This window comes from Carassius carassius, chromosome 44 (genome assembly GCF_963082965.1).
Source record: "Carassius carassius chromosome 44, fCarCar2.1, whole genome shotgun sequence".
NCBI lineage: Eukaryota > Metazoa > Chordata > Actinopteri > Cypriniformes > Cyprinidae > Carassius > Carassius carassius.
In genome coordinates, this window is record NC_081798.1 from 26,935,628 (window position 1) to 26,959,525 (window position 23,898).

Below are 23,898 nucleotides of genomic sequence, written 5' to 3' on the forward strand. Positions count from 1 at the left end.
TTTTTATTATTAACTACATAGCTTCAGTTAAAATGAGTTTATTGGGTGCTATATGTTACAGTTACTCACCTGAATCAAGAAGTGCTGGTGAAGCCTCTGTGAATGAGTCCCAGAGCTCCCAGAGATGGAGGTGGAGAGAACAGAGAGCAGGACCTCAAGCTCACATCATCTGACCGCAGCAGGCTATAGACACAACATGAGCTCATAGCAGAAACTGGGCTGAACAAGCAGAGTTTGTTTCATATCATGTTCTTTATCAGTTTAAAGGTCCCATGACGTGGATTATTTCCGTTTTTAATGTTTCCTGAGGTGTACTTATATTGTTCGTATGATTTTTACATTTAAAATGTAGAAATAAAAGGCATGTTTATATCCTGATGTTAGTCCTCTGGCTGGCGTGTCTGCTGTGAGACTCAGCTGTTGTGATTGGCTGACATCTTTGCATTCGAGTATTACATGTCCCTCTCAAATACTTTTACTACGTGTTTCATCGTCTGGTGTCTCCTGACAGGTGCATTGTAAAATAGAAATGTGATGAGGTGTTAAGACACACAAACAGATTCATCTATAGTACGCTGGTCAACCAGAGGACTGTATGTGTTATTTATTCCCTAACACTATTCACGAGCTTCTAGCAGATACACCAGTGTGTAATGTATAAGTCTGCCATTAGTATCTGCATAGTTTATCTGTTTCTAAAAAAAATCGACCAGTACTTAAGCAAACAAATCCAAATGTTTTAGAAACATCAATAAATTAAAAGGAAACTAAGAGAGAAAAAGCATGTAAAATCATTCAGACATGTTATAGGATGTAAGAATATTTTTGACTTTTATTTTCTATCAAGGTTTTTCCATCAAAAAGCATCATAATTTAGTAGTAGTCTATGTTCTGTGCTGTTTTTGACCCTGATCAGAACACTGTGTTATCTAGTGTAATCTATCTATCTGTCTGTCTGTCTGTCTGTCTGTCTGTCTGTCTGTCTATCTGTCTGTCTGTAATATATAAATATATATTCAGTATATCGTATGATATTGTATCTCAGAAGATGATGTTGGTCTTCTGGTGTCTGTCGTCACGTGTTTGCGGATGGAGGGTCGTGTGCAGAGCGCGGTGGGCGGGGCCGAGGAGTCGCGTGTCGTGCGCAGAGCGCGGTGGGCGGGGCCGAAGAGTTGCGTGTCGTGCGCAGAGCGCGTGTGGCGCAGCGCAGAGGAGGAACATAAACAGTTGGAGTCACGTCTCCGAGGTGAGTTCCTTTAAAGGACAAAAAAACACGACATTTACTCGACACGTTCGGCGTGGCTGCGTCGTCTCGGTCTCGGAGCGAGTCTCCGCTGTCTCGAGATGCCAGAGCTGTGTTTGTATGAGAGTGTGTCCAGAAGGGCACAGAAGTCAGGTTTCTGACGGCGCACTTTGGCCTACTGCGACAGGCTGCGAGCGGGAAACGGTTAGCGACAGCGGTTATAAGCGCTCACAGCTGCAGGATAGATGTAATGTCTCGGGTCTGGACGGGTGAGTGGACAGTCCACACATCAGCCCCGAGGATCACTGGTCTTCCTCAGCTCTTCATCTAACGTTAGTTCTGATCTAGTCTGCTCTGCTCTGCTCTCACGCAGTGTCTGTGGAGCTCAGAGCTGTGTTTACACTCTAGACAGCACTTCTGTCCTGATTCGTGATTCGTGATTGTTTGGGAATCGTTGGCGCGTCCCAGCTTTCTCCTCGAATCCGGTTTTAATCCGTCGCAGCAGCGATACACAAAAATGATGTCCGTGTTGGTGGGTTTTGTCATGTTTAAGTAGTTTACACCACATGTTTTAACGGGAACTCGGTTTATTGACAGTTCAATTCGCGAACGATTCGTTTTTTGAGTCGAATCTTTCCAAGGAATCGGTTGAATCGGCTCAATTACTAGCCGCAATGTTAACAAATAAAACTTGTTTAAGACTTTTATTAACATACCTGTAACCGTGAAACGAGTCGTGTTGGAAATGGCATTTTATTGAAATCTGCAAAAACATTTCTATGTTTTTTTTATTAATGCAAATTAGTTTCGGTGTCATTTAAAGGAAATGCAAATCATTTTCATTTAAACTGGTTTATCAACTGGTTTACATTACAAAGTAGTTTTTACAATGTGTCTTTTAGGTCACTTAAGACGTACACTTAAATATTTATTAGGTGAAGAAGAACCATCATCATCATCATCGTCTTGCCAAACTGAAGCATATTGGATTGGATTGGATTGTACTGTTTTTAATGTGAACAGAAAATTGTTTGATTCAGTGTTTAATAGTTATTTAAAATCTATCACCTGAATGCATTTTAGAATTATAGTCTAGTGTAGATCTGAAATGACTTTTATAACTCATGTTAACTGTACACCTTCTGTGATTTATTCTGAGAATACCATCAAAATGCTGGCCAGGCGTTAAAAAGTGAATCAATAAATCAACTGTGAGTTAAATGTGCTGGGCTAGATGTAAACTGCTTTTTTAATGACTTTACTCTCAAGTTTCTAATGTTTCCGAGCAGCTCCTCCTGGGTTTGTGTTCATAACTCAGGACTCGACTGGAGCTTCCTTCAAGCTGCTGTTATTATGAGGAGGTGTAATGTGTGCTTCTCTCTGTCAGAGGCCATGAGCAGCAGCGAGTGCTTCGGATGCGGCCGCACGGGCCACTGGATCAAGAACTGTCCCAGCGCGGGCCGCGGCCGAGGAAAGGGTCGAGGCCGAGGGAAAGGTAGGATCCGCAGATACTGCAGCTGTGTGCTGAGCTGATGCAGTCAATGATGTGTGTGTGTGTCTGCTCACGCTAGATCTGTTCTGCTATCGCTGCGGAGAGCCCGGCCACGTGGCCAGAGACTGTGAGAGGACCGAGGACGGTGAGGACTACTGTGTGTGTGATGTGCTCCTAACGGCTTGTGTTTCTAAACCTTCCTCATAACACTGATATAAAAACATTTTCAGTCAGCTAGTCAACGTCAGTCTTAACACACGGAGTTAAACGAGCACTGATCGGCTCTTTAAAACTGTTCAACAATGGGAATAAAATGACTTCAATGTTTTGAGTTTTCAGCTCTTTTTAGTCTGCAGCTTTGAAGTAGAAACACTAAAATCTATAAAAATCTAGAAATACTTAAAATAATCATCATGAAGAATTTTTAAAAGTAAATACGCTGACACTATTTTGGGGTAAAAAGGAAAGATGATACTTTTCCCTAAAGACACAGGTTTCCCTGATATCTCTATCACAGTAAACTCCAGAAGTGTATGTGTGCTATATCTCTAGTGTGTGTTTGCAGCGTGCTACAACTGCGGCAGGAGCGGTCACATCTCCAGAGACTGCAAGGAGCCCAAGAAGGAGCGCGAGCAGGTGTGCTACAACTGTGGTAAAGCTGGACACATGGCCCGCGACTGTGACCACGCTAACGAGCAGAAGTGCTACTCCTGCGGCGGCTTCGGACACATCCAGAAGGGCTGCGAGAAGGTCAAGTGCTACAGGTGAGGCCCGGTCCAGCGCTGCAGGTGACCTGTGCTGACCTCTGCTGACCTGTGCTTGTGCTCCTCTCAGGTGTGGAGAGATCGGACACGTGGCCGTCCAGTGCAGCAAGGCCAGCGAGGTCAACTGCTACAACTGTGGCAAGTCTGGTCATGTGGCTAAAGAGTGCAGCATCGAGGCCAGCGCTTAGCCCCGGCTCCTCCATCGCCTCCTTTTCCTGATTGATGGTTGTTTTGTCTCTGAATCCTCTTCACTGGCCAGCGGCTGCTGATAGAGGCTCTTCCCAGGCCAGTGAGCTCTTGACATGTTAAAGGAGGAAAGGGGTGGAAAAACACTTTCCACTTTCTGCATTTAATACAAAAAAAAGTTTATGTTTAGTTTGGTAGAGGTGTAATGTATAATGCTTTGTTAAAGAACCCCCTTTCCGTGCCGCTGGTGAACAGGGATGTGTGAGGTGTGTTTGTGGAGTAGACAGGCCTCGGAGACATCAGGAAGAACACACGGTAATAACAACCACACAGACATCAGGGAGCGCTCGCTTCTGAATGATGTGCAGTTTAGTGTTCTGGATTGACCTGGAGAAGCAGCACAGGTCACATCCGGTCGGGTCTGTCCGGCTCAGACCTAACCGCTGGATGGAGAACAATAATGAATACACAACAAGTGATATAACGCAGATAACTTTAAAGCATATTCTGGAAACCTTGAGTAATAACAGGACATGAAATCCTTTGTAAAGCACGGGCTGTTGGGTCAGTTCATTACCCCAGGTGATGATGGACAGAGGTCAGGTCAAGTCGCTCTACACAAAGTGAACACTTCAGCAAGAGAAGAAATAGAGTCGAAGAAAGGTGAATCTTTTCACAGAAATCAAAAAGATATTTTTGTACAATATCACTTAGGCTACTCTAAAAATAATAATAATAAAACACTTTGATTTGCTTGTACTCAGTTTTTAAGTCGGAGGGTGAATGCAACTGAAGTTGTAGGACATAGAAATGTAATTTAAACTCAATAAATCTGGAGGAGGAAGGGGTGTGAAGACTTACGCTTCTTTTCTGAGTGCTGTCACTTTACTCTTTGCTTCCAGGAATACACACATTGTCCTTCTGATGTGTCTCTGTAAGAGATGTGTCTGCACGGTCGTCTTCTGAGAGCTAAGCACTAACACGTCTGATCTCATAGTGTCAACAACATTCACTACAGTTACTTTTTTTAAACATTTATGTGTATATTTTTAACCAAATATGCAGTGTAAGGAGTCTGAGGTGCACTTGATCTCTCTCAGGTCTGAGATGATGAGGACTGTTATCACGAGCAGTGTTTGACCCTGTATGAAGGGATTGATAAAGGGCTAGGGATAATACACTCTCCGTTCATTCACTGAAGATAAAGACTGCATTAAAGGAAGAACCAAACATATCCAGGTTGAGTCTACAACTGATCGGAGGTTTGTGATCTAACACAGAGAGAGCTGAGCTGAACCGCTGAAGAACATAAACAAACAAACACTTACGTAAATTAAACAATTTATCAATAACTAGGGACACATGATATTAGATTTGATCCGATATGTTGATATTTTTGAACTCATTTTGTGCGTCAGCTGATGTTGAGACTTGTATAGATGTTTATTTCGCTTTGTTTGGAAACTACAGCAAGTGTCTCCAGTGTAGAAATCATGAACAGATTACTTAAAAAAAAAAAAAATTGGTTAGTTTTGAATAAAAACGTATTTGTTAGAATTAATAAACATTAGTTATTTTCTTAATGAATGAACATCGAACTCCCCTTAAAAAAAACAAACACAAACAAACAAAACAATCTGCTGTTCTTGTTTGTTCTCAGACAGATGCAGATGAAACCATAAGATGTTATTTGTACGGTAGATGGAGTTAACGTTAATAGATGTCTACAGCAAAAGAGCTGTAAAAATTATATTTGTATTGTATTTAAGTTTTTATAATCCATTTGAAAAAAAAAAACATTACAGGGTAAATCTGAATGTATTCAATGTGTCATGTCTGTGATTTATTTTTGTTATTAATTTAAGTTATAGCTTGTGACCTTTAAATCAAAGCAGACTTGTGATTTCATGACTGCTTTACTAATTCAGAAACACAAGTATCTTCTCAGTGAATAAAGGTCCTCTCGCACACGCTTCTGTTCACGTGTTCTCAGATGAAATCAGATCTTCCTCCATCCCTCGGGTGATAGACCACACTGCTGGAGATCTGATCCCGCTCTTACCCCGAGCACCAGAAACACACTTCACATCCCTTACTGTTCTGATCAGCACACACATCACCATTATTACCACCACATTATGACACTTATTAGACTTTCATTTCTACTTTATATTGAAATGATAAAAGCTCAGAAAATATCAGGTCATCCACAGAATGTTGTACTGTTTTTGTGTATGAAGTAAGATAAGTGCCTTAGGAAAAACTTTTCTTCAATTTATGACTAAATCATACATAATCACTGAAGTTGTTGGTACTAAAGAAGAGTAATGGCAATAAGAGTGTAATAGATGAATTCACTCTCTCTTTTCTCTTACACACATACATGTATATATATATATATAAAAAATCTGGCACATCTTACTGTTGCTAATAAAACTACATTTTGTGCTTTACTGTCAAATCTGTATAAACAAGAAATAAACATGAAGTGATATTTGTAACTGCACTTATTAATGTGAAACAGTAGCCATTTTATGATTAAATTATCTTTATTTTACCATAGTCTTCCCGGCCGGGTTTGGGTCCAGCTTTCAAATAACTGACGGTCCGCTCGGTTCCAGGTAGTACATTTGACATTTCTCGGTTCTGCACGGGGCCGGGTCCCACTTTCAAATAATAGACTAGTCCGGGTCAGTTCAGTAAAGCACATTTATGTGTCTCTTCTGGTACACATTTTTGGACCCGTGTAGACCTCTGGTCTGTGGCTGTGCTTTATGCAAGCATCAGTGTCTTGAGCTTGAGATCCTCAACCAGTAGCCAGTGCAAGGAGATAAAGAGATGTGTAACATGGGTCGTGCCAGAAGAGCATTACAGTAGTCCAGCCTAGAAATGACCAGGGCCTGGACAAGACGTTGTGCAGCATGCTCCGTTAGAAAGGGCCTGATCTTTCTGATGTTGTGTAATTCAATCCTGCAAGATCACGCAGTCTTTACAGTTTGGTCTTTGAAGGTCAGTTGGTCATCAAAGATTACACCAAGATTTCTGACTGAAGATGATGAGGTAATTGTAGAAGAATCTAGCTGGATGGTGAAATCATACTGTATAGTTGGAGTGGCAGGGAAGATGGGAAGCTCAGTCTTTGCCAGCTGTAGGTGATGTTCTTTCATTCATGCTGATAGGCAGCCTGAGATCTGTGCAGCTAGCGTTGGATCATCTGATTGAAATGAAAGATAGAGCTGTGTGTCATCAGCATAGTAATGGTATGAGAAACCATGTGCCTGTATGATTGGAACCAGTGATGTAGTGTATATGGAGAAGAAGAGGGGTCCTAGAACTGATCCCTGAGGAACACCAGTGACCAGCTGATGTGCTTAAGGCAAGGCAAGTTTATTTATATAGCACATTTCGTACACAATGGTCATTCAAAGTGCTTTACATAAAAGAAAGTAAAATAATCATGAAGAAAAATAATAACAAAAATAAAACAAGCCATTTTAAAACTTTTAAAATGATTAAAACATTTACTTAAAATGAATTTAAAAACAGAAAATTATTTTACATAAAAAATAAAATAGAAAAAACAGTGAAAATATAGTGCAATCAGTTCGGACATTGCACAGTGCTCATTCAATAAATGCACAGCTAAACAGATGAGTTTTGAGTCTAGATTTAAATGTGACTAGTGTTTTAGCACATCTGATCTGAGCTTTAGATACCTCCCCTCCCCGAGCCACCCTGAAAGACCTATCAGTGAGATATTTTATAGACTGTCATAGACTATTAGTACTTCTATTATTTTCACAGATGGATGTTCAACATTGATAAAATCTTAATATAGCAACTTACTGTTCTGACCTGTCATCATAAATATGGTCTACCAGTTTCATAGTTCTGTGTGTAATACTTCATATTAATTCAACATGTTCCATATTGTTACCTTTGTTTGTGCCAGATTTAAATGGGCAATTGTTACACTGTTATGCCTACATTCTTTTTAGAAATGTTATTTATGTTTGATTTAGTTACTGTTACACTCTAACATTATGGTGGGATTTGCACTGAGACAGAACAAACCTGTAGACAATGAAATCCACTGACATGGACATTTGGTTTGATCTTTTTTAGATGATCTGCTCCACACTTTGCAACTCCAATATATAGTTCTGGTAGTTGCCAGTTTTTCACTCTAATGTAAAGAAACTTTAACCTCCTCTGTGCATATACCTGGTTTAAGAATTTTGAATTTTCTACATGCAACCAATTAATACATTCATATTTTACATAAAGGTTTATGCTGAGATAGATTTATTGATTAAAACTATACTGAATATTTTTCTCAAAACTGATTGACCAAAAAAAAAAAAAAACACAGACATTAACAACAAACTACAATATTAAAAGGCACTATAAACTGTCTGAAGAATCCTCTTGCAGTATGATTTTCACATCATGTTATTTTTCAACAATTCTGTAACAAAAGAAATTCATTTTCTAAAAATACACATTTGTGAAGCTAATCACTGGACGCTATTAAATGCTGGCACCATACCACATACTGAATTTAGATCTGGATTCAAAAGACCAAAAGACTTGAGTGTGTCAGTGCTATGTAAAAAGTCCCGATCTGCGCTCTTAACCTTAAGAAAACACAAATACTCTGTGAAACGGCTCTGGATGTTAATGCTTCCTTGAGATGAGATGTCAGTTGATGATAATTCATAATTCATCAGTGCAGTGTCCTCACAAATTAAACACACCACAGTCTTTTTAGAAAAATGCTTTTTGCAAGTTTATTATGCTCTTATTGCAATTAAACAAGTCTTTATGGAATAAATAAATGAATGCAAAGTATAAAATATCAATGGCCATGACATCTACAATAGAATTTCAGTTCAAAAGGGTTCGGAGAACAGTGTGCGTTTCTTGAAATTGTTCACATTTACACAAAATAGTACAAAACTAGAGAGTAAAGTAGCCCATATTGGCAGCCGTTAGAGTAAACACTGCATTCAAAGACAGGACGGCAAGATTTGTTTCGTCTCAAATACAGATCACAATTCAGAAAGTGAATCACTGTCCTTCAGAAATGGGATCGTGGATTTTTAACAGTTAATCATGCAGCTGAGGGTGAAAACATTTTAGGGGGTCTATTTCTTTAAAGTAGTTACAGTTCATAAAGGAATGTCATACTCATCCTTCAGCTGTGCCCTCATCAGTCAACAGAGGATGATGATGTAGTGTACTTCTTCATGTCCTCATCCAGGAGATGTGATAGTGTTGAAGTTTGATACACACATGTTGTGACATCCGGGAGACACTCACGAGCTGAAACCCCAGATTCACTAAACAACAACAGAAAACACCCAGAGAAAAGATGAGATTTGAGTTGAGATTTACTAATCCACAAACAAAAGCCCAGCAGAACCTACTGTCTGTGTTTGGGCTTATTACTATAGACTCAGTGGACTCCACAGACAGTTTGATTTAGACTTTGTTTAAACCCGTTGGCCGTGTGTGACAACAAACTTCACAGCATTTCACTTTCACGTCATAAGTGACGGATTTACCTCCTTAAAAGACATCAAGCACACGGCGCTGCTTTAACATTTCAAACATTATCCGCTTTTAACGCCGACCGGAACACTAAAACCGTCAGATTCTAACACACGAAAGAGTGACGTGACGGAGTACTGACGTCAGGGTGCAGTCAACCAATCACGGACTTTGTTTTTGCCCACGTTTCATTTCAAACATTTCAAAACTTTCGGAGCATCGGCTCTCTGTAATCGAGAAAATAAAGCGTGAAAAAGCGACTGTAGTTACTCAGCTATTTATGCAACCAAGCAAAGATGCATAATCTTTATAATATATATATATTCCTCTTAGAACACTTTATTTGAAGGTGTCCTTGTTACTAATTGTCCATAATTATATTAAAGTAACCCTAAGGCAAACCCACCATACAGTAATTGTTTGTGGCTAATTAATATTAAATATTAATCGTTTAACTTATTAATCGTAAACTTATTTTTGAAATAAAAGATTATTCTTATTAATATTACTATATATATATATATATATATATATATATATATATATATATATATATATATATATATATATATATATATATATATATATATAATTATAAATACATAATCTTATCAATATATTTTGTAATTACCGTTACAATAATGGTTTTTGTTCCCTTTGGAAGTATCTGGATTTCTGCATTGATTAGGCTGCTCATAGAATATGTTTACAATAACAATCAGAGAATATAATACATTGTAAAGGTTATAACCTTTAGCTCCACATCTTCCATGCACATATTTCCACATTACATATGAAACCCCAAACAGATCAGTAATCATGCGAACATCCTATTTCATTGCATAATTATCTAATAATATTTAGGGTCTGTTACTGGACTCCTAATCAAACCTCCCTGATCTTTCTGTGTTCTGTTGGTTCTGGAAAACTCTTCAAGAAAAAGGCGCATTACCGAACATGATCAATAAACTTATAATTACGAACTATATGTGCCTCTTTTAATGAAGTTTTAAGTAATTATAATTAATAAGGATGACTACATAATTTATCCCAGTAATTATAATGATAATTTTAAAACTATTCGTAGCTACGCATGAACTGTCCAGTAGAGGGAGCCACACGATTGGTTTTGCGGCGATTCGTGACGTAGGGTCACAGTACGGCGGAAGTGACGACAGAGGCGCCAAAAGTTTAAATTTGCTTCAGTTGACGGCGACGGTCTCGAGCGTAAACTCGGTTAGTACAATAGTTTGGTGTTATTTGTAGAGTTTCAATAATGTCGGACCAACAATGTGTGAAAGATGGTAATGTAATTCTGTATCTTTGAATTCCCTGTGGAGCTTTATAATCTACAAATATTCGTAATCGGTTTTGACGTCCGCTAATATGTCGACGCGTTTCTGTGTGACGCGCGTGAGGAGGATAAAGTTATTAATCTGTTGTTTCTGGACACAGACATGGCTGAAAACACTTTCCCGGTGTACAAGGTGGACGCTATCGTGCAGTTCTACCGAACCGAGGTTCTGACCGGACAAGAGGCCAAGCACTTCACCAAGAACGACATCACCCCGAGCCCGAAGGTGAACTATACACTTATAATATACTGTTAATGTAGTGCTCTGGGTTCCACAGAGTCATGAAACACAGGATTATAAACACCGTGTCATGTCACTGGACATTACATTAAAAGAATGCGTTTGATTCACAGGCAGAATCCATTCAGAGAGTCTACATGAGGGTTCTGCAGCTTCTGTTTCGCTTCAGACCCGAGTGCCATTACACTGTGAGTGTGTTTCCTCAGAGCTGAGCCTGCGATCACAACTCCATTCCGGATTATATCTCTATCTCTCTCTGTGTGTGTCAGGTGCCCCTGTCGGAGAACCTGCAGCACCCCATGCTGTACGAGTGGGTGTCCCCGATCATGAGTGTGTACATGCGCATGTAAGAGCAGGAGCATTAGATTGATCTGTGATGAGATGTACCGCATGTGTTCCTCATCTCTGAACTTCACATCTACTCTTCTTTCAGGTGCGAGTTCTTACCGTTGTGTCATGTGTTTGATTTCTCCCTCAATGACTTGCTCAACCCTAGTAAGTAGCTCTTATATTCTCTTTATCAGGCTTCACAGAGATCAAAATATGATTGATAATTTTTCCCTTGCTGCTCCTGTGTGTTTGTGTGTAAACCTGCCAACCTTATGGAATAGTTTACCTGAAATATTAATGTCAAACATATTCAAGCAAACATTAAAACCGTAGTTGTAATCATTTTATTTAAATTCAGTTTATTTTTAACTTTTTGTGGAGATCAATGCTGATTTGATGTTAAGGTGAAGCTGAATTATTTCTGACTCTGACAGAGAGCAAGCGGACGATCGTTATACTGAGTGCGATCCAGAACTACCTGCACTTCAGAAAGCAGAGGATGGAGACTATTGCAGACCACCAGCAGAGTTTTGTCAGTATTCATCTGATGTTCATGATTTAGTCCGTTCAAACATCTGATGTGCAGATTATTTCTCCATTGTGAAGGTGTTCTTTCTTGGGTGTGTGTTTGTACATACAGATACTGTGCTGTGACAATTTATTAAATCAAGGTCATGTCATGGTTTTCTTGTCTCTGGTTGAACAGCGGTCTGTTATGGACCGACTCCAGACATACACCAGAGAAATAAAGGAAGCAGAGAAAAAGATTGAGAAACTGACGTAAGTGTGTGGTTTTCTTTAAACGTGTCTGTTTTATTAGAAATGATGGTTGATTCTGACCCAGACGAACCTCTCGTTGGCAGGACCATTCCCCCGGAGCAGCAAGCCGAGGCTAAAGAGCTAGCGAGTGCGCTGGCCGAGCTGGCCACTAGCATGCAGCACGAGTACCAGGATGTGGTCAGTGATCTGTGGAAACACGTGTACCTGACTCTGTGCATACATGACCTCTGGATCTCTGCATTAAAGCCATCACATGCCCACTGTTTGACTTCCTGTGTTCTCTCTCCAGAACACAATGAATGAAGCGGTTGCACAGTGCAAGACTGAGATTGCTGAGCTCTCACAGAAACTGGTATGTGTCAGGTCATGAATTAAATTGATCCGGTTTCACTGAATGCTGTTGCATGAGGGTTATTGAGGTGACGTGAGTGGAGTAGTGATGATCGTTTCTTCTGTTGTGAGGTGCATCGGAGTGAAACCCATGAAAGCAGGACGTAGTTGTGACCGTCCCTGTCTGCCAAACCCATGCTAATATTATTAACATTGAATAGTACTTTAAAGTCTAGGCATGAAACATGGAATAAATATACAGCATCTTTAACCATGTTTTTTGCCTTCGTGTGAATGACCTCGGGCTGGTCAGGACAGCTGTGACCGTATCTGAATGAGAAGTCTGAGGTTTATCAAGCGTAGGTGATCCATCATGAAGAATGAAGAATGATGGAATAGTTTAGTAACTCCAACTAGATTTAATTTAATGCTCAAATATTTGAAGAGAGTACAGCATCTGAATCTCAAGTATGTTTCAGAGAACAGTTAATACACAGCTGGAATAAATATACCAATGAAGTGCATGCTGCTTATTTGTTTCTAATTGATCTAAATGTACTAGTTTAATGCACGTAAGTGCAGATGATTTATTTCTCACAAACTTGTTCATTTGTCACAAATCTAAGACCCTAAACCTAATCATATCAATACTTTTCAAATCACTTAAGTATTAAGCTTGAAATCATGCAGTAAAGTGACTTCCTTTACAGCCTTGCAAATAGTGTGCGTTATGGCAAATATTGTGCAAAAATATTAATATTAAAGCTGTTGTAAGCCGAGACCATGATGGGTGTATCTTTCCTTCCATTCACCTAAAAGTGAAAACTCATTTATTCACCTTCATGTTTTATCATGAAACTGCTATCCATTAAATTAGATATTTTTAATGTTCTTGTTCTTGTCCATCCTCTATGCCACCAGACCTTAAATCTAGAAGTATGAAGCCATGGTAAATCTACTGGTATGAACTGGTCCCTATAGTCCAGTGGTGTCTGACCGCCTCTGAATGACCCTGCTGAGATACAGGCGAATGTTCAGAGGAGAGAACATCTCTTCTATATGATCAACTCTTAACTTTATTCATCAACACATCTAATCTGCTAAATGAATGTTTGACGCACAGGAGCCAGGGAGTTCCTGCATGTGTGGATGAGCTCCTGGATGAACATCTCTAGACTTCTGTTGAATGTTCCTCAAACTCGATGAAGTCTAGTGTGTTCCTAGTTTTCCCTTGTGTGCTCCCTCCAGACTCAGAGGAGAGTGGACGTGACCACACTGAAGGATGAGCTGGTCAAGCTGAAGTCTCAGATCGTGGAGTCCCCTGAAGAACTCAAGAATGAGATGGAGAGGATGAAGGAGAACGTCAAGAGCATTAGGATGTCAAAGGTATGTGTAGGTAGCTTGTGAAACGCTTGTTTTCTTCCGTCTTTAGGTCAACGGATCTGTGTTTCAGGGGTCATAAGGTCATGCAAAACCAAAATTACTGGGCCTGGATAAGTTTTGGAAAAATCTATTTCACAAATCTCTGTATAATAGAACTGTTTTAATCAGGTTCTGAGTTTTGGTACATGGTTGCGCATATATCGCGTAGTTTAAGTTAAAATTAAGGAAGTTCCTGCATATATTTATGCAACCATAGCATTGTAGTTTAGAAGAGTTAATAAGTCCACGCTGACTGAGATTAAATCAGTATCTGAGAGTTTCTGCTGTAAAGCGTCTTCTGTCGTTAATGTTAATCAGACCACAAAAGACAAATCTCTCACTGTTCCTGATTAAATAACCTTTGTAACTCTAATCTGTTTTTAATTATGTTCATGTTTGTATCTGAATACTGCTGTTAGACTGAAGCGGTTTCCAGAACTCAGTTCAGTTCCTGATAATGTTGGTTAAACTACACGATCCAGTGCTGGAGTAACGTCTGGCACAGCTGCAGCTGCTTCCTGTTAAAGAAACAGAAATCAGACCATTAGCATTAGTCACTTATTTGAGTTAACACATGCTGTGATTTTAAATTTGAACAGATATTGTAAAAGAATGAAACCTTATTAGTTCATGAATATGGAAAACCATGTTGTTCTCACACTGGTTCTTGATGTGCTCCGGTTTGATTGTCCGTGCGTGTGTGTGTGTGTGTGTGCTCTGCTCTGTGCGTGTGTGTGTGTCTGTCTGCATGTGTGTGCTCTGCTCTGTGTGTGTGTGTCTGTGTGCGTGTGTGCGCTCTGCTCTGTGCGTGTGTGTCTGTCTGCGTGTGTGTGCTCTGCTCTGTGCGTGTGTGTGTGTCTGTCTGCGTGTGTGTGCTCTGCTCTGTGTGTGTGTGTCTGTCTGCGTGTGCGTGTGTGTGCTCTGCTCTGTGTGTGTGTGTGCGTGTGAGACAGGAGCTGGCGGACGAGCGGCTGGTGGAGCTGCAGATGCTGGTGCAGTGTGCAGGACAGGTGGAGGCAGAGATCCAGGTGTTGCTCAAGCAGCAGCAGGACTTGCAGGGGAGCATGTGTAAGACCAACCAGCAGAAGGAGGAGGTGAAGCTCACATACACCTCACACAGCAGCACAATACACTCCTCAGTCCTGTGTACAAGTGTTAAAAGCCCTCTCAACCTGGATCGTGTTTACTGTACAGGTCCAGAGCTTGGCAGCCATGTATGAAGCCTTGCAAAAGGAGCTGAAGAACCTGAGCAGTGAAGAAGCCCAGCTGAAGAGGGCTCTGGCCATGAAGCTGGACAAGGAGTCCAAACAACAGATCCGTCGACAGAAGAAGAAAGAGGTGAAGGATCAGCACGTCAAAAATATTTACGGGTAAGTCTTTTTTTCTCTCCTTATGATGCCTTTAATTCATACGATACTTGTTATAAATGGCATAAAAATCATAAGTCATAAATAAAATGAAGTTTAGGCCCTTTATTTTATTTGTAACCTGTAATTTAGCTTTAGAAGACTGTCTGGTTCACTGTAGTCCTACAGATTACAGTCATGGGTTAGTTTGCCGTTCTTGCACCTATTGCCTCATGGACCGATCTTTCTAAAAATCTCTGGTTATTGAAGAAGTTTACATTTTATAATTTATTTTACTTCTGTGTGTGTGCTGATATTTGAAACTACAAATGTTTTTTTCAATCTTTCATTGCTCTCTAGTCAAATGTTTAAATTTGTGCAGAATAAATTTTCCACCTGTTATTTTTGGAAACTATTATTTTGCAGAATTATTTGTCCTAATTATTCTAAGTAAGAAAGATGTGTTCAGAGCTGGTGCACACAGTCTCCATTAACTGTTCTAATACAGATTGAAGTCTAATAATCAGACACAACTGTTAAACAGAAGAATTAAAAGCTATACAAAAAGGTTTCTTTTATATTATCAGGAATAGAAAAGCAATCATTATACTTTCTCTCTTCTCATCAGCATTTATAAACCCACATTAATATGATGTAAACGGCTCTCTGAATGTGTCGTGTCTGATTCTGAGCTGCAGGCAAAAGAAGTGAGAAATCTCCGCTTTGGTTGAATTTGAGTTTTTCATAAATTAGTTCTTTTAGCGACCCCAGTGCTCCTAATAGTTAATAAACCTTTTAAAATGATCTTTATTTGTGTTTTTCTGAGAGAAGTATCTTTTCCTCTGTTCACTTCTGAACGGCTGCTGTAGGTTTGTTACACAGCGTTCCAGCTTTGTGATGACATGAGTCCAAACCCATGAAATATCACACTGAATCACATTCTCACAGTGTGTGCCAAGATCGCTCCTCTCCGAGAGCAAGAAGGGTCTCTATAAAGTACATTACTGTGAAATAGGTCTTACATGAGCGTTTAGAGTCTCTAATTCAGATCTGCTGACTCTTCTTTAAACGGCTGTAGCTCAGTCAGTTCATGTCTGATTCCAACAAATCAGATCATTTTGAAGGTATTCAAATAGATAAAGTAAAAAAAAACCTTATAAATTTGCTCTTTCCAACTCATTTTGCCAGCACGGGTCACATTTAAATTCACAAACTAGAGACTATTTAAATCTGAGACTAGTCGTAGCCTAATGTTTCAAAAATAAAGTTGCGATGTTTCAAGACTATTTTTCTTTGAAATACTGTAGTGTGCTGAGACCATCTGTATTGTTAAAAGCACTCAGTGTAGATCTGAGTCCGGATCTAACCGTCACAAGCATATCTCCTGCCCGTGCAGAGACTGACATGTCTTAGCCTTATGAGCAGTTCATTTCTGCTAATCGATGGTCTGTTAGGCTAGGTCAATGAGTGCCGTCATTCAGTGATATTAATGTTCCTGCACGTCACAGTCATTATATAGCTGGAGTATATTTTGAGTCGGAGCATGAACGGTGTCTCCCTCTCTCTCGGTGTTATGGTGTGTGTACTGTAGCCTATTCATGTGGGGTAGGGGTTTTCAATTAATACTACTTGAAAAAGAGATAGTTGAAGTTGAGCTTAGAGTATTCACACACTGAGATAATTTTTTTTAGATGTCAAGATATTTAAAGACAGTGATGGGATATTATCTACTACAATCTTCAGAAAAGAAACCGACAGAAATACTATACTAAGAGCAGACCGTTTCCGTTCTTTATGAATGACTGAGACCATTCCAGAGGTTATTAACATCAGGGCAGAGGATATGACTCAGATTTAAAGAGCGTGTATAAAAATAGGGTGATTCTTTTTAATAAAGCATACAACAAAGTAAAAATATTAGTAGAGATGAGCTTTTATGACAAAAACCAAAATCACAAGATTGACAATTCAGTTTATTTTGTGACGCAATATAGCACAGAGGCAAACAGAATTAAGAAAATTATAAAGTAATTGGGAAATCGTTATGAGTGATCCTTATCTAAGAGAAGTCATGCCTGAATTTCCTTCGATTGCGTTCCGGAACACGCCTACAATCAAAGACAAACTTGTGAGAAGCCATCTTCCTGCAAAGAAATCAAATACCTGGTTAAGTTCAAATGTAGGAATTTACAGGTGCAATAACCTCAATCATTGTGATAATGTGACGTGTTTAGAGATGTAATCTCTAGCTCTGATTTTAAAATAAGATCGTTCATTAATACTTCATTCGTGGTGTATAGGCTGGCGTGTCCATGTGGCTGTTTTTATATAGAGATGACTACAAGAAAAATAAAGACCAGATTATCAGAGCATAAAAATGCAATTAGAGTCTGCAATCCGTTATCCCATGGCCCTACATATGATATGAATCCTGGTAGTCCACGTACATTAAAAATTATAGGCATTGAACATATCCAAAAATCTATAAGGGGAGGAGATAGGGCTAAAAGGCTGTTTCTGGATTTATACATTGAAAGAAACTACATTACCAGCCTTAAATGGAGAATTAGACTTAGTACCATTTTTGTAAAGTTGTGTTTTTTTTTTTTTTTTTTTTTTTTATGGTCCATGCCTATGTTGTCATCTAAAATCCCATTTATGGAAGCACAAAGTGTTGTGAATCATCTCCAAGTCTGATGATACACAGTTGAACTTTGGGAGCAATGTTGTGGTCAATGGGCAGCCAGGTCAGACACAGCCCACAACTCATCTGACGTATCCAGATAGAAATGTTACCTGTTCTCTGTGAGAAAGTGCCCAAACAAAAAATGTTGCCCAGTGTATCATCAGCCTAAGACTGACACTTAAGATTTAGTTCTATACTTCACTTAAATTATGACCGAGATGCTTGATGTCTACAGTGGTGGCCAAAATTGATAGAACACATGGCATACTTGAGGTTTCAGTTGATTTGGCCATTACAGTACCCATAAAATGAACTATTTGTGGAACTTCCTGGAACAGAATGAATCTGCTGATCACTGAAAATGATGGACTGACTCCCTCAAAGTCCAGACCTCAACCCCATCGAGCAAATTTGGGACAAGTTAGAAAAGAACCTGGACTGATCTATTGTACATTCGAAGGAAAGCCTTCTGGAGTTGCAGAAAGCATGGTATAACATTAGTGTTGTAGTTCTCTAGAAATATGTTGACACCACGCCAAACAGATGTGCTGCTCTAATTAATTCAAATAGTGAACAACCAAATAATTAGGGCTGTCCTTAACTAAAGATTTTTCTGGTTTACTATTAGTCATTCATTTTAAGCATTAGTCGACCATTAGTTGTATGTGTATTAAAAAAAACACATAAATCATCTTAATGAGCCTTAATTGCCTACATAGTCCAGTAAGTGTTCAAGCCCATGGAAATAGGCTTACCACCGTGCACCTGCAGATATAATGGTGTCAGTGGACAAACAGCAAGCTTCATTTGACTCTAGACATTTCACTCTCTATAGACATATTATGTTTTGTGCTCTAGTTCAGAGACTGAGACAGAAAGTGCTCCGTTTTATTTCATTATTTTACAAAAGCACAACGTTTCATTGTGAGTGGACACAAATGAACAAGTTTTTACAGATTCAAAAGTCCTGTCTGATGTACAATATTACCTCATAAACCAGTCGTTAATGATCCGTCTGCGTAGCTGCGTAGCTTCGCCGCTTCCCGTGGAATATTTTTGTTTGTTTCATGAACATTATTAAATCATGTTTTGGAGGCAAAGACTTTTTTTTTTTTTTTCTCAAGTCAATTCTTAGCAGTGTTCTTGTAATTCTCAGAGGCTTGATAAATATGGGCCCAGATTTTAGAAAATCACTGGAAGAGTGAATGAACCAAAGTCGGGTGTATTTTCCAGAATCACTGTGTGAAAGAGGCTTAAGATATCGGCATCTGCGTCAAAAAAACAATATCAATATCATCTGACATTTCAGCGAGAACTAAAACAATAGTCTGATTTATTTCTGCGGGCTGTTACAGAAGTAAGGACACATCACTCTGATTCTGGAGAATGCTCCTGTGCTCTACTTGAATGTTCTGGTTTGATTCGTGTGATGCTTCACCAGAAACCTTTGGAAAACACTGTTCTAACTTATTTTTCAGGCAATATGACAAAATCCACCAGAAACGAGAGGAAATTGTGAAAATGATTGAAGAAAGCAACCGTGAAACTAAAATGTTCAGGGAGAAGATGCAGAAGCTGAGAGAAAAGTGCAACCAGCAAACTCAAAAAGCACAGGTGCTCTTTCTTTTCAGTAATGCTTGAGTAAATGTAGTACTTATATTGTATTATTAACATTACCACAGTTGTTTTTATTAGAATGTACAATCTTTGACCGTCTTCTGTTTGTTCTTTATCAGGTTCATCTCAATGGTGTGTGTAATGATCTATTCCTTTTCTTCACAGGAATTCTATGAGCGTCTTCTCACGACTCTGGAGCAGTACAACAAGCGGATCGAGAGCATTGTGGTGGAGACCAATGCAGACACCTTAAAAATGAAATCGCATTTCTAGATCTGTTTTATACTCCTCACTGTTTCTTCAAATTCCTGCATTTGTTCACTGTTTTGTCATTTCTAAATGTTTCTTGCTAATAGAATTGTTTTGAATGTTAGGTAGCAAAAAGTCACTTATTTGGTCCTTGTACAGCAAATAGTCTTGACTCCTAAAAACGGACTTGTTGTTTTATAAAACACATTTATTGGGAACATTTGAGTCTTGCCTGTTTAAGTGAAGCGTTAATGGGTTTGTTTTAAATGTTGGGATTCAGATCAATGCTGGATATTGATCAGGTTAAAGCCGAAACCAAGCCATTCACACAGAACACATATTCAGCGCGTTTTTAGACTCCTATGACTGCTGCACTCGTGTCATGCAAGAGATGTAAAGAAAGCCTCGCAGAGTTAAAACCGTTTAAACGTTTAGAAAGCACATCGGGAATTTGTGGAGATTTATTTATTTTCACTGCGTCTCATGTTTTCAAATGTAATCCGTGTGATTTTATGATTCAACTCTTTTATTATTTTTTGTATTCAATGCATGATGCTGTTGTGTTCATGCAATTTACAAAATTGTTAGACATTTAGACATTATGCACGTTTTTTCTGGATGGTTATTCATTGCATTGACAGTTTAAAGCTGCATTGTTTTGCTGATTGCGCCCTCTTGTGGCCTCAGGAGACAAGACAAAAGTTTTCATAAGACTTATTTAATCTGCATAAAACAAGTTTTAAATAATACATTTTATTTTGTGTTTGATTGTTTAAAAAATTTGTTTCGATAAATTGGGTAAATTAAAAACACAGTGGTTAAATTTAAACCATTTTTTTTCTATTGTGCTTTGTGTTAAAAATGGTTATAAAAATGTCAATAATCGATACTGTTTAGTCCTTTACATCACATCCTGTTATGGTCTTTATTAATCAGATTAATCAGAAGTATTTATCAAATCAAAGCATCCCGTTTTGAATCTTGGACTGTGACAGACCGTCGTCCACACCTGACAAGAACATATACATATTTTGATGACTTCCTAACATTTACAGATATTCCTGTAAAATGTAACTCATGTACTGAAGAAAACCTGTCTGTAGGCGCAATGACATGACAAGCCGTATGAAACTATGCTTTACTGGGAGTTATTTCAAGCCCAGTACAGTGTCATGCATCTGAAATAATCAGAAATAGTTATCTCCATGAGTGGTGAATATCACAATCACCTCCTCCTGTCTGGAGTAGTAATCTGTTATGACCAGAACATGTTCACCTGAAGGGAATGACCCAAACACAGCCAAGGTTTCTCTGGCAGTTCAGTGAGTGTTCCCAGAACAGGTCTTTAAGGGCCTGCCTGGGGCACAGTCTAACTTGGTGATAGTCAAGACCAATCTGAGACCAAGACGAGAATAAGAACAAGACCGGGATCAAGTTTATCTGCACATTTATAACTGGTAAAACTGCAAATGCATAAATGATATTGAGAGTAATGTTTTAACATTTTAATTTTGTTTACTGAATGTTTGTATAAAAGCAATATCAAAATTGTGAAAACCTCTCTTAGTCTTGTGATATTGCCTAATTATGTAATATGTTCCGATATAAAAATACAGATCTCAAGTACTTTTTTCCCAACAATATCTTGAATTTTGTAGCTATTTGTGTTATTTTGGTGACATTTTTGACCCAATTACTCATTTATTTCTGACCCAGCGTGACAATATAACCCAGTGGTTCTCCGCAACACACTTCCAAGGAGGCCCAAAGGTAAATTACAATCATTTAAAATAATGCAAAACAAGCATTAACAAACTCTAACAACTCAAATTCAAGAGTTTTTTTAATGAATATACATCTTTGTACAGAGACTGTCCTTGAGTACTTCCTGTCCGCTCTTGATCCTGCTTCTGTTTGACCGTTTCGGATGACTACAGCTTTGCTTTGAAGACAAGGCTTTGATTATTCTAAAGATGCCATGTCCAAAGTGGGCATCCACATTTCTTTTGATCAGCACTGGATTTAAAATGAAACCATCTTTGTACTGAAGTCAGTTTTAGTTTTAACTTCTTCAGCACACAACACACACAGCATTAGATGTGAACAGTAAAGTCTCTGGTCAAACTGAACCCATACTGAACCGCTAGAGCTATAAACAGTGATGTGTCGAGGTTAGGGTCAGCTGTACAAGCGTTTCAGTCCACACAGCTCCACCCTAACCCACTCACACTGTGGAAATACGGCTTTACAGCTTTTATTATTAATGACACCATTGTCAATGGCTACTTAAATTATTTATTTATGTTTTATCGTTGTTGTTAAAGAAGCAATAAAACCATGGTAAGGAGTATGGTTTTTGCCTGATTCAAGATCTTTGTAATACTAAGATACTAAATGCTATACTTGATATACAAAAATTAAGTTAGCGTTCCATTAGGGCAAAACAAAGCAAATAACTAGTTTTCCTATAGACCTTTATCACACTGCTGCGTTTGGAAAGCTTCCGCTGCAGCCTCTATCAATGACTGCCTATAACACCACATTGTTTATTTATTATTAGCTTTATTTGATTATTTATGTAGAATTCAGCACATACAAGACTTCTGAAGACACCAATCTCAGTTTACAACAATTAATGGAGTATTATGAAACGAAGGAATATTTAGTCACTATATCCTGGTGTGTATTTCGAGACTTAAACAGGAGTGTGTGCTCCATACTGTCTGTGTATAGCCAATTCTTCACATAACTGTGTCCTGTGTTCACGGAAATGTCCTTACGCTTCTAATCAGAGCTGGATGTGACGACACGCAGACTGTGATAAAGGTCTATCCTTCACAAGTGACCACCCTAAACTTTTGTTTATTCTCACAATATTAGCCCTTTTATCGCAGTTTAGAGTAAGTCGTGCATCTCTATTCGAAGTGATGTACTGAACCACACTGCTGGACAGTAGACTGAGTAAGAACCAATTCCTCTTCCAAAACAGAAGACTATTTTTCAGTTGATGTTGTGTCATCTGCGTACATAACTGTCCTTGCTTTAAAACCAGAAGAAGATAATTGGTAAAAATAGAAATGTTTCATTGCGACTCTTGCACTAATGAATAACTTTCATTATAAAATACACATTGTCTCCTATTAGTCAGATACATTTTAAACCAATGTACAGTATAGGCTAAATAAATTTATAACATTTAAATGTTTCCAGCAATAATCTGATGCTATACATCAGAAGCTAGTCTATCAATACTTCTCTGACTAAGTTATAGTCATCAGTCTGTACAGCAATCATCGGTGTTAATGCTGTTTCTGCTGAATGTCCTTCTCAAGATGCATGCTGAAAATCAGAGAATACATTATTCTTCTTAAAGCATTTCAAACACTTTACTAAAAACTGGTAGCAACTATGTTTAAGTAATGTTTTAATAATAGTAAACTATTAGCACCATTAAAACACAGTGCTGCATTTTTCTGTCGAGGAATAATCTTTCCATGCTAAAGAAAAAAAATCCCCTTTTCATTACTGATGTTAGAGATATTAAAGGAATATTTAGTATACCTACAGTACTCCTGTAGTAGAAAACATTGTTGCACCAGAGACAGGCCATGATAGAGAGAGCAGAAATCATTGGAAGAGTTGAAGCAGATACCATCATTTCAGAAAGAGCAATTGTAGCCTAGCGGCTTGCATTGAATTTTGTAAGAGTTGTGTTGCTGTTGTTATTTCTACTTTATCCAAAGAACACAAACTTTTCTCAACATGTATGTTAAAAATGCTAGACATAGAAGAAAGCAAAAGGCTTCAATATGAAACTAATTTGGGTAAATTCAAAACAGTGATGATGTCAGACAATGGATGCAAGCTGTCAATCAAATATAACTGAGGCTTCTCAAGGGTTAAAACGATTAACTGTTAAAAGCATTACATTTATATTTGAGAAACTGAATGTTTATTGCCCACAGTGCCAAAACTTACTGATGGCTCAGTCTACACAGGCTAATTAAAAATTGTACATAATAATGCATTTAACTTTCTTGGATACAAACCCTGGCCCTCTTCAATAACAGTTCATTGTTTCTAATTAATAAAAAAGTTCTACACATTAAGAACACAAATTACAAAGACACACACTATTTCATGATTTATAGATATTTAAAGGGTTAGTTCACCCAAAAATGAAAATTATGTCATTAATAACTCACCCTCATGTCGTTCCAAAATACATTTTGGTCCAAAAATAGCAAAAACTACGACTTTATTCATCATTGTTTCTCTTCCATGTCTGTTGTGAGAGAGTTCAAA

At 38.5% G+C, this 23,898-nt stretch overlaps 2 protein-coding genes across 4 annotated transcripts; both read left to right on the forward strand.

The window, feature by feature from the left end:
- The first annotated feature begins 1,102 nt into the window (after positions 1 to 1,102).
- On the forward strand, positions 1,103 to 4,533 carry LOC132126321 (CCHC-type zinc finger nucleic acid binding protein-like). 2 transcript variants are annotated; one of them, XM_059537516.1, is made up of 5 exons: positions 1,103 to 1,246; positions 2,631 to 2,738; positions 2,815 to 2,880; positions 3,301 to 3,499; positions 3,570 to 4,533. In XM_059537516.1, exons 2-5 carry the CDS (start codon positions 2,636 to 2,638, stop codon positions 3,685 to 3,687), a joined length of 486 nt encoding a protein of 161 aa, XP_059393499.1. In that variant the 5' UTR covers positions 1,103 to 1,246; positions 2,631 to 2,635; the 3' UTR covers positions 3,688 to 4,533. The 2 variants fall into 2 exon arrangements, with proteins under 2 accessions (XP_059393499.1, XP_059393498.1); XM_059537515.1 differs by lacking the exon at positions 1,103 to 1,246 and adding an exon at positions 1,394 to 1,512.
- A 5,852-nt stretch (positions 4,534 to 10,385) lies between these two features.
- Positions 10,386 to 19,811, forward strand: nuf2 (UF2 component of NDC80 kinetochore complex). 2 transcript variants are annotated; one of them, XM_059537184.1, is made up of 14 exons: positions 10,386 to 10,474; positions 10,694 to 10,818; positions 10,947 to 11,021; positions 11,103 to 11,179; positions 11,267 to 11,328; positions 11,598 to 11,695; positions 11,870 to 11,943; positions 12,027 to 12,120; positions 12,233 to 12,295; positions 13,522 to 13,659; positions 14,649 to 14,789; positions 14,890 to 15,065; positions 19,206 to 19,341; positions 19,510 to 19,811. In XM_059537184.1, the coding sequence occupies exons 2-14, from the start codon at positions 10,696 to 10,698 to the stop codon at positions 19,615 to 19,617; spliced, it is 1,365 nt and encodes a 454-aa protein (XP_059393167.1). In that variant the 5' UTR covers positions 10,386 to 10,474; positions 10,694 to 10,695; the 3' UTR covers positions 19,618 to 19,811. The 2 variants fall into 2 exon arrangements, with proteins under 2 accessions (XP_059393167.1, XP_059393166.1); XM_059537183.1 differs by having other exon boundaries at positions 10,416 to 10,542.
- Positions 19,812 to 23,898: the final 4,087 nt, after the last annotated feature.

What these genes read in the sequence shown, in the direction of transcription:
- nuf2 (XM_059537183.1), top strand. Translation starts at nt 10,515, where the DNA reads ATGTCGGACCAACAATGTGTGAAAGATG. An exon ending in CAATGACTTGCTCAACCCTA is followed by an intron (nt 11,329 to 11,597) that starts GTAAGTAGCTCT and finishes TGACTCTGACAG; the next exon opens with AGAGCAAGCGGACGATCGTT. An exon ending in AGCAAACTCAAAAAGCACAG is followed by an intron (nt 19,342 to 19,509) that starts GTGCTCTTTCTT and finishes TTTTCTTCACAG; the next exon opens with GAATTCTATGAGCGTCTTCT.
- LOC132126321 (XM_059537515.1), top strand. An exon ending in CTGTGAGAGGACCGAGGACG is followed by an intron (nt 2,881 to 3,300) that starts GTGAGGACTACT and finishes GTGTGTTTGCAG; the next exon opens with CGTGCTACAACTGCGGCAGG. An exon ending in GAGAAGGTCAAGTGCTACAG is followed by an intron (nt 3,500 to 3,569) that starts GTGAGGCCCGGT and finishes TGCTCCTCTCAG; the next exon opens with GTGTGGAGAGATCGGACACG.